This window comes from Cynoglossus semilaevis, chromosome 14, assembly GCF_000523025.1.
Source record: "Cynoglossus semilaevis isolate Cse_v1.0 chromosome 14, Cse_v1.0, whole genome shotgun sequence".
NCBI lineage: Eukaryota > Metazoa > Chordata > Actinopteri > Pleuronectiformes > Cynoglossidae > Cynoglossus > Cynoglossus semilaevis.
In genome coordinates this window covers 25323417-25334546 of record NC_024320.1, presented here as the reverse complement: position 1 = coordinate 25334546, position 11130 = coordinate 25323417, and the positions used below count along the sequence as shown (strand labels likewise).

Below are 11130 nucleotides of genomic sequence, written 5' to 3'. Positions count from 1 at the left end.
AGGACTGGAGGACTAGAGGACTAAAGGACTAAAGGACTGGAGGACTGGAGGACTGGAGAACTAAAGGACTAGAGGACTGGAGGACTGGAGGACTGGAGGACTAGAGGACTGGATGACTAGAGGACTCAGTTACTTGGTGACACAGTGGTCATTTCTACATCATTCATTGCACATGAGTAACTGCTCTGCGTGACACAGAGCTCCAAGCTAAATGCTAATAACCTTTGAATAGCTGATGTGCTAACATTTACGTTAGATAAACAACACAACAGCATGAAAAACACAACAAAACACTTTTAGGTTTTTTTTGGCAAAAAGTTTAGATGTTTCTTCTCTTAAATTCTATTGATCTAATTTGGATTCTTTCGCACCATGAGTTGTGGTTGTTGCTGTTACTGTTGCCTCACAGTGAGAAGATTAGCAGTCTTTGAGTGAGTGTGTGTGTTTAAAAACATGCAGGATCACGTCAACTGTTCACACTTACCTGACCATAGGTGTGAATGACGGTGTGAATGGTTGGACCATCAGTAGTTCTAATGATCTGATCTTTATGTTAAAAGGGCTGGGCAGATCCTAGTATCAGTATCAGACGTGTAAAACTGGTATTAACAGCTATTACTAATTTTAACAGCTCAAAGTTAGCTAGAAAAAAAAAGCCAAGTATTAAAAAAGAGAGTAGAGTACTAGTTAACAGTCAAAAAAAAAAGTTAATCTCAGAGCGTCATTTTAATATTTCCCTCTCGGCGTCTTTGTTTCATTTTTTTAATGCCATTAGTGATCTGGGGTCATTTCAAATCTATGCTTGAATCGATTCAAACCAGCCTTTACTGTAATGCTACTGTGACATTCTGTTCTCTAATTCTGTTCATGAAAAGTTGCCTGATTGATTGATCAAAGACAAAGAAGTCTTTCCCACACTGAGCTTCCTGTGACACGACACCCACTTATTCATCTATCTACAGACATCAAGATCTCGATAAAATCTGTCTGTCTCTTGTTTTTTTTTTTAAATCTCACATTTGGTTTGGTTTTGTCCATTGACGACACGGTCCATTGATGAAGGGACCGGAACTGAGAAAGATCTGTTTGTGTTTATATTTATATCTTCATGGTGATAGAGCTGTGGCCTCATCCCCAAAAACCCCCGTGGTTCGACCTTCCATCGCCGTCGCAGCGATCTGTCATATTAATGAGTTCGGCGTCACGAGGGGCAACCAGTCCTTAGAAGTGAGCCACTTAGACCAACCGGTCTCTATCGCCCTACTTTACAAAAACCCCCAGCAGACGGCGACTGGGTGTGACCTCTGCGTCTGGAGCCGCGCTGCACAGTAATCTCGCACAGACCTTGAGGAAAACATATGAGCCCATAAAAAAATAAATAAACTACCCATCCCAGAATCCCCCGCTACATCCATCTTCCTGCTGCCACCTGAAACGGGAGCTCGCAGTAAGGTGACCCCACACCGTGAAGGAACAAGGAGGGCCATGTCACTTTGTGAAAACCTCCGCTCAACCATCTGCCACGGCCATAATGGAGCTGGAAGCAGGTGAGAGCGGGCGCAGAAAGACAGAGCGCTCCAGTCTGCTCCGGCGTACAGTCTGGCTCTGACCTAGCTGTGACCTCCGCTTGAAAATGGGCCATTTCTTACATCCAATTGCATCCATTACATTGTCCTTGAGAATAAGAGAATTTGAGGCATGAAAATCAACACAAAAGAGACGAGAGGCATGAAATTCTCCGGGGAAGTGGGAGCTTATGCAGCACAGTGGGAGCCATTGTGCTGTAAACTTTTCCCCCCTGGAATCAGCTTCATGCCTGAGTTTCTGCAGCCTCTGCAGCCAAGACCACATCCCAACACAACAAGACGTGACGGACACGTCCAGCCTTTAACCGTGTGATCGCTCGGAGAGGCAGAGTGTCAGTGGGCAACAGTGGAGATTGACTCAGGCAGATGTTTCTTTTGTCATGTTCACTGTACAGAGTCTCTCCTCCATCTACAGTCGATGACTGGAGGGACACCAGTTTGTCCTGTGGATTAACGTGTTTTTCAACACTTACATGGACACGTCATTTACACACACTGCGGGAAAATGTTTATGCTTTATTCAAGCATCTCGTTCATACAGGAGGTCCTAGACTTACGTCAGAGTTCCGTTCCTATGGTGCGACGTAACTCGATTTTCACCGTATATCTCATATATAGTTCCGTTCCTATGGTGCGACGTAACTTGATTTTCACCGTATATCTCATATATTGTGGGGCTTCAAGATACCAGCTACCCGAAATACGAGTTTTTCAAGTTATGAGTAACTTACGAGTGCTGCGAAATATTATTTTAATGCCACATTTCGGAATAAGTCTTTCCTAATAATTTTATGGGAGATTGTGACGTAACCATGAAATGCTGTGGGTGGAGGATGTCGTAAACCAAGAACCCTGTGTAGAAGTCTAAAAAAACGGCCATTTTTATAAAGCTAAACTCTGAGATTTTTTTTTTTACATTTCCACATACACCTAGCTACTGTCATCTCTTTCTGTTGCAGCAATTTAAGAAAAAAAAATCAAAAATCTTAAGTCTGCCTCGTCGCAGGAAAGACTTTGCGTAACAGCTGAACTAAACCTAACCTATTCTTCACTCTACATGAACAGCGTTAGCCTCGGCGTGTTGAAATAAACCAGCGACACGTGTTTGTTGGCTTTCCATTTTTATTTAAACCCCTTTTCTCAGATAAATGATACATGTTATAATATAAAGCCAAATTCCCACCTGGGAACAACCTCAGTAAAGTACCGTGTCTTTTTCCCCCCCGTTAGCTGAAGTTCTTCCACTACTACTATAGTTAACATTTACAGGGGACTAAAGAATACAAAAAACAATGATAAGGAAAATAAATAATTTAACACAAAGTCCTTTAACATGATAAACATGCAGATAAAGTGACAAAAATCGAACAAAATTCACCTCTTATGGAGCACTACAGAAGCCCGGTGCCTCGCCCCCCGCTGGTGCGTTCGCCTTACGACACCCAACACAACAAGACGTGACGGACACGTCCAGCCTTTAACCGTGTGATCGCTCGGAGAGGCAGAGTGTCAGTGGGCAACAGTGGAGATTGACTCAGGCAGATGTTTCTTTTGTCATGTTCACTGTACAGAGTCTCTCCTCCATCTACAGTCGATGACTGGAGGGACACCAGTTTGTCCTGTGGATTAACATGTTTTTCAACACTTACATGGACACGTCATTTACACACACTGCGGGAAAATGTTTATGCTTTATTCAAGCTTCTCGTTCATACAGGAGGTCCTAGACTTACGTCAGAGTTCCGTTCCTATGGTGCGACGTAACTCGATTTTCACCGTATATCTCATATATAGTGGGGCTTCAAGATACCAGCTACCCGAAATACAAGTTTTTCAAGTTATGAGTAACTTACGAGTGCTGCGAAATATTATTTTAATGCCACATTTCGGAATAAGTCTTTCCTAATAATTTTATGGGAGATTGTGACGTAACCATGAAATGCTGTGGGTGGAGGATGTCGTAAACCAAGAACCCTCTGTAGAAGTCTAAAAAAACGGCCATTTTTATAAAGCTAAACTCTGAGATTTTTTTTTTTACATTTCCACATACACCTAGCTACTGTCATCTCTTTCTGTTGCAGCAATTTAAGAAAAAAAAATCAAAAATCTTAAGTCTGTCTCATCGCAGGAAAGACTTTGCGTACCAGCTGAACTAAACCTAACCTATTCTTCACTCTACATGAACAGCGTTAGCCTCGGCGTGTTGAAATAAACCAGCGACACGTGTTTGTTGGCTTTCCATTTTTATTTAAACCCCTTTTCTCAGATAAATGATACATGTTATAATATAAAGCCAAATTCCCACCTGGGAACAACCTCAGTAAAGTACCGTGTCTTTTTCCCCCCCGTTAGCTGAAGTTCTTCCACTACTACTATAGTTAACATTTACAGGGGACTAAAGAATACAAAAAACAATGATAAGGAAAATAAATAATTTAACACAAAGTCCTTTAACATGATAAACATGCAGATAAAGTGACAAAAATCGAACAAAATTCACCTCTTATGGAGCACTACAGAAGCCCGGTGCCTCGCCCCCCGCTGGTGCGTTCGCCTTACGACATTATTGGAAGTAAAAGAAAAGGACGAGGACAAGGCCGATAAATGGGACAAGAAGGAGGATGAAAGGAGGACGAAATGACGAGGATCGATTGTTATGGATTTCAGTTGTTATTTAGGGAATGAAATTACAGCGTCATTAAACTGTCCACCTGAGTGTGAAGTTCAGTCACAGATTTTATTTTTTGGGGGGGGGCTCATTGATTCGGACCCACTGTGTGCAGATAAACCTTAAACATTGAAACTGTACGAGAGAAATGGTCGTCACGTAATCAAACCTCCGACCCAGCAGAATCTTTATAACTCTGAAATTGATTTTTAACAAAAAAAGGTCATAAACAAACAACAGGTGTGTCAGAACACGACACTTCAACACAATATTCATACCTTATTTTAGTCCATTGCAGTAATCTGAAAACGTACCCCCCCACCATACCCTCCACACTGTCACAGTTTCTGCTTCAACTCTTCAAACAACTCTTTTTTTCAACAGTTCATTTCCTACAAAACTGCCGTTCTCATTGAATAAGTTCACTCTTGCCGTGCCCCTCACTTTGGAAACCACCAGTCCAATGAAAGAATATGACACATGTACATTGACACTAATACATGCTTAATGTTCTTTCTGTGTCCCTAAATTTACAACCAGCAGAGGCAGCGCTTCACTAAGCACTGACACAAACTAGTACTACATCTGTAACCCAGTCCCATGACGCCTTATATATTTAGTCCCTACATTTGGGTCCAGAGCCACCATTTGAGAAGCACTGCGATGAAAATGTTTAGTAAAAAAAAAAAATCTATAGCGTAGCGTGCATTTACTCTAAAAGTTGGTAATGTTACCGTCTTTCGAGGAAAAAAAAGTCGCAGCTTATATTCAGATTTTATGGACCGTCAGTATCGTAAAGATCAGGTGTACTTTTTTTAACATATATATACATATCTATATATTTAAATATGTAGACATACACATACATATATACATATACATGTATACATATATACATGTATACATATATATATATATACATGTATACATATATACAAACATATATATATACATACATATACATATATAGATAAATATACATATATACATATATATTTAAATATGTAGATATACACGGGCACGCCTGATCGACAGTCCTTTTAGATATATATATATATATATACACATATACATGTATACATATATATAAAAATGCACACACGCACTTATTCCGACTGTTCAGTGCAGTCTAATGTGATGCATTTTCAAACATCCATTGAACCTAACTACGGGTTGGGGGGAGGGGTGGGGGGCCTTATATGGTGCGGCTTTATTTTCATGAAATACTGCAGTCATTCAGTGCAGCAGTAAAAGACCCATGTGATCACTGTTTCCTGGGGGCATTTCTAACAATTGACCTTTTTTTAATGAGCCAGAAAGAAAATAAAAAAGCAGGATTATCCATCGCAGCCATCCTGAGCTCCTGATAAAAACGGACGGTTTTTACAGAAGAGGCGAAACCAGCGTGTGACGCGAAGGCCGGTGTTAAACAGGTGTTTACGACAGGAACATGGCTGCACGGGAGACGGAGCTGCTGTGTGAAATGTTAACCAGTGTATGTGAAGCTTCGCTTCGCGGAGCATGAGCCGAGGACCCAGCGGAGGAACCAGAGGAGGAACCAGCGGAGGAACCAGCGGAGGAACCAGAGGAGGAACCAGAGGAGGAACTAGAGGAGGAACCAGAGGAGGAACTAGAGGAGGAACCAGAGGAGGAACCAGCGGAGGAACCAGCGGAGGAACCAGCGGAGGAACCAGCGGAGGAACCAGCGGAGGAACCAGAGGAGGAACCAGAGGAGGAACCAGAGGAGGAACCAGAGAAAGGTGTTGCATAAAAAGAAAAACCTTTCTGTACAAGGTCGAGGCACTTTCAAAGCCATGTGTACACACTTATAAAGGGTGATGCACACACACACATACAGACACACACACACACACTGGAAGGAGATATGCCGTCGGCTGCAGCAGGTGTTTCAGCCGGAGTCCATGCTGAACAGCTCGATGCCTTGTGGGCTCCAGTGGAGACCCACACCAGAGTTGAAGACCAGGGACCAGACGTAAGGGATGAAGAAGTCTTCCGGCTGATCTTCCTCCACGTACTTGAACTTCAGCTCAGGAAATTTCTGTTCACACAAACACACAAAGAAGAATGATGTGACATGTGACCCTTCCTCAGGTAGGGTCCACGGTGGTCAGCTGTAACCCGGTCTGGCTGTGAGATAACTTTGGTAACAGCTGTTTGGAGACATTATCGCTCCCCGACCCGACCGCTGACCTTTTAAAAATGTGGCTAATGTGTTAATGTCTCCTCTTAAACCCAGGAGGCAACTGGATATGGAGCTCTTGCTGTGCTGTTACGTGGACAAACAGCTGAGTGACTGCACTGCCTCTCATATCATTTCCATAATGTATCAGTCAACCCTGGAGCAACGTGAAGCCTTTGAGAATCTTTTTTTTTTTTTTCCCGAAAAAGTAAAAATTATTAGTTTTATTTTATTTTCAGGTTCATCGAAGACTTTTAAAATTTTTAAGGGTGAGAATGCGCAAAACAGAAATGTCAAATGCCCAGAACACAAGGAAAGAGACTTGGACAAAGGTGCTTTCACTTTGATTAGCGTATTTTCTGGAATATAAGTCGCTCTGGAGTTTAAATTGCACCAGCCAGCTAGAGCGCCCTCTAGCGGCTGTCAGTGTGAAAAGAACAAACATGTCAATTTTCAGTGGTACAGCAGTAGCAGATACTAGTACACAACCCAAGAGTGCCCTCTAGTGGCTGCCAGTGGGAAAAAAACAAACGTGAAATTATATATTTCAATATAGTGTTGAAGTCGCACATGGGCAAACCCAGCTAAAGAATGAAAAAAAAAAGAAAAAAAAAAGGTGCGACTTATAGTCCGGAATATACGGTAAGAACAGTGTTGCTGTGCATTTATCACAATCAACTATGATGAATTCATGATTATTGACAATTAATCATGAATTCAATCCATTTGACAACTGTGTCAGTCAGCCCGTCAGTCGTAGACTTACTGACTGCCCTGCTCTCCATGACCTGAGGCTGAAGCCTCCACAAACACATGCCGACGCTGAGCTGGTATTTAAAACTCAAGGTGCTGTGGTGAAATGAAAATGTTTTTTCCTGCAGCGTGTTTAAATAACAACATTCGTATTGACCGTCTATTACGTCATTCTGCTAATGTTTTAAACTGTCTTAACACATTCCGATTAATCGCACAAATTAATGAACACTATTAAACTTTATTTTGACAACCCTAGGTTTCAGCCATTGATTTTGGCTGATGGAAAGCACTGGAAGTTTAAGCTTTAAACTTAGTTGTTGACTCAATTTATGTCAATTACTACTCAATTTGAACACTGGAAATTTTTTCTTCATCTGAGTTTAGCCGGTAGGTCAGAAGAACAGGAGGACCAATGGATGAAGATTGTTGAGATTTTTTTTGAATAAGTCAATGCTCTTTCTGGTCTAATGAATTAATTACCAACTCATTTTTAGATCGACTTAAAAAGCCTCCTGTTGAAACGGTGTACATTTGAGCTGCTAACAGACAACACAAGCTCATCGTCAAGACCGCAGCTTCTGCCAGCCCACCTAACAGCAGGCGGGTAGCAGTGGAAGAGCATCAATAATACAAGGGAGCCTCATTATATCCCCCCTGTCTGCACATGCATGTAAATGCACACATGCAGCCCGTAATCAGTCTGCGGTGAAAGACAGACGCTGTGGGCCTTTTATAAGACGCTCCCGGTCGCTCTATTGAGTCCTCTCTGCCTGGGCTCACGGCCATATTAATGGTATCATATTGACATAGACACAGTGGCTGCAGGGTCACAGGCCATATGCCAGGCTGCTGAGGCCAGACCACACACACCAGCTCCATTGTGACAGCCAGACAAAATGCAGCAGCGCTATTATCTGACCGCTGTTTGTGTGGAGGTGAATGTGTCTCGCGGCGTACCCGCTCATCAAATAATCATTTGACACCGTCGGTGACAGTTTCTAGAATCGGTCAGACTCACTTTTACCTGAGTGTGTGCATTAAGTTACACACGCTGACCCCGGTGTATGGTTTGAAGATGGAAAAAGGATTTAGCAGAACAAACAAGCAGAACGCAGCAGAAAAGCAGCCCAGCCTTCTGTCCTGCCTTAATCACCACCAAGATAATAAACATCAAACATTATGCTGATGATGTGATTAAGTTAATTGAAACATAAATCAGAATATACTGCAATGTTTACATATTTATACAACATATTTACATGTAGAAAAACAACCCGTAGGAATTGAAGGTTCCTTATTATCTTGTGACTAAATGTGCAATCGCTCTGAAGGCTCTCAGTGTATGTGATGTTATGTTAATGTGAGCAGGATGGGCAATGTGATAATTATAGGCTATCGTTTCACGACAAGTGGAACATAAGTCACAATGAACATATATACAATAACCACACACTTCAAGCTACTATGGAGGCCGGTTGATCAAGAAAAACTCCTGGAGGTTTTCAAATGTTCTTTCCTAATGAGAGTAGAGCTGTGAATATGAAACCAACTTCCTCTTGACCTCTCAGTATAGTTTACAGAGTTGATGAGACCAATGAGTCCTTCACCTTCACCAGCTTAAACTTTTTTTAAAATATTTTCAGGGGTAGCATTGGGGCTGGAGCCAATCACTCCTATTTTTTTTCTTTTTAAATGTAGTGGGTGCGGCTTATATTCAGGTGCCGTCAATAGTCCGGAAATGACGATATAAAGACACACAAAATTCGGTATGTAAAAGTGTCTGTATATGTCGATGACGATGAAGGTTATTTTTCCAATGGTGAAACAACTGGTGATTTTTTTTTTGATGATGAAGTTGTTTTTTCTTCCATTAGTTTAAATTGGGTTTGAGGAAATAAAAGATAAACTACAGACATCCTTCCTCGGTGACACAGGATGTTAGTTTGATATTACACTAGTGAAGGAGACAATTCGTCATCTCGTAACGTGCTGGAAGACAGAGTATGTGAAAATGATGCATCGTGTGTCGCATCAACAAACATCAGTCACCCAAATGAGCGTTTCCCCTGACAAGTGTTTACTGGAGAAGAAATTATGAGCCCAAACTACAGGAATATTAAGTCCCCCGTGCAACTTAAACCATTTTCACAGGATACTGAGAGCAAAAAATGAAAAAATAAAAAGAATAATGACGTCTGAATCACAGTGGCCTCAGTTTTTCCCTTGTTCTTTTATTCTGGACAGGAGACACCCAGGGATTTGGAGCGATGGGAAGTCTGGTATATCACTACATTTAGGACACACCGCACACAATAAATGTCGCCTACGTGCTCTGGTGTGTGCTGGGAAAAATTAGAGCATCTCACATCCTAATTTAATCTTTGTCCCCGAGTCTGCTCGTACTGCAGTTTCCTCTTTTCCCGTGGCTCTCTTTTCAACCGTCTCCTTCTGCTCTCTTCTATTTTGTTCCTAGTCTGGCAGCTGTCTGGGCCTGATTTGGCCTGGGTTCATATCAGTTAGTTATGGGTCCTGGTGGGTCAGGCCCTCACCCCTGAACACAGACTGACTGGCTGGCCTCATATCTCCACTCAGGACTCTGTGTTCCCTTTCCTCACTCTAGTTGCTGCTGTGCTGTCAGAGCTGGGCCAGACAGAAAAGAATGCGGCCAGGGAGCAACCATAAACTACACACACACACAAACATCCAAAGACTGTGTCCAAAAAAGTCCAACATCTTTGATAAAGGTCTTGCTCGTTAGTGGGAAATAACTGTTGTACTTTGTTTACTTAGAAGATTTTGTAATTGTCGTCTGCTTTTATTGCTTCATTATTTCAATTGGTGTCTAGCGGCACTGCTGCTGATGCACCTGCCCCGGCTCTCCGTCTACCGTGCGTTAAAGCCTCCCTTCACGCCTGTCTTTGTCTTGCTCTCCCTGCTCATGTTAGGTTAATCTAAAATTCCAAAGGTTAATTGGAAACTCTTAATTGCCGTGAGGTGTAAATGTGAGCGAGTTCAGTGGCATTTATGTAAACCATGTTCATTTGTCCTTTTGTTTTTTTGTGATGATACAGATGAGGGGAGAACTCTTCTCACAACATTCATCAAACAAACTCTCCTCAGTGTTGGCAGATTCTTGATCTTCATGTGCAAAGATCTGTAATGTTTTGGACGGAACTGAGGATTTTAGGGGTTTTAAAAATATTAAAAAGAAAAACAAATCATTCAAGTCAAATATTCTGTCACTTTTGTGCAAACAAAAGTATGCAGATAGATATCGTATGAATTACTGTCATATTAACATTCAGGATCTAAAGATGGAACACAGAGGAAAGTTGCTGCTCATCGTGGACTGTCTTAACCCTCAGATGTTCATAGTTTCCAGATGACAACACTAACCGACTGCTCATCCACTCAACTTTTTGTCTTCTGCCAGCCGGAAGTGCACATTGGTGTTTTGACTGCACGAACTTCATCAAGGGAATGTTAATCTGAGTAGACGTGGGAGCAGATTAATCCAAGAATTTGGATTGTGATCATTTACTCAAATTCAGCCTCTTAACTGTAAACACTTAAAGGCACTTAAATCGCAAACTCAAGCCAATGAGTCAGTGACACTTGAGGCATATTGCTAAAAAAAATAAAATAACAACAACTAAAGTTTATGATAGAAAAAAAGAAAAAACGAGCAAACATGAACTTAATTCTATTTCCTAATTTAAAAAACCCAACGTTGTCCGTATCACAGTAAATATAAAACCTGCTTCAAGGTAAACTTGACACAATGGGAAGAGAGTTAGCCTCGGAGCTAATGTTAGCGTCTGCCCTGAAGGTAAAACAGTGTGTGCAGGAGGTAAAGAAAGTCATTTTTTTTAGTGTATTTTCAAATAACATACGTAGCCTCGGTCTTTGCATTGTCCTCC

At 41.7% G+C, this 11130-nt stretch overlaps 1 protein-coding gene across 5 annotated transcripts in view; it reads right to left on the bottom strand.

The window, feature by feature from the left end:
* Positions 1-5343: 5343 nt before the first annotated feature.
* dym (dymeclin) overlaps positions 5344-11130 on the bottom strand; it is a 43872-nt gene continuing 38085 nt past the window's right edge. For 3 of the 5 annotated variants that reach the window (XM_025062857.1, XM_025062856.1, XM_008326079.3), the window contains exons 17-18: positions 6196-6313; positions 5344-5759 (exon numbers count right to left, since the gene is read on the bottom strand). In XM_025062857.1, coding sequence (XP_024918625.1) covers positions 5692-5759; positions 6196-6313 — 186 coding nt within the window. In that variant the 3' untranslated portion in view covers positions 5344-5691. Of the gene's footprint in view, positions 5760-5919; positions 6314-11130 lie in introns of those variants that run through there. The other 2 variants (XM_025062858.1, XM_008326077.3) reach the window with 2 other exon arrangements.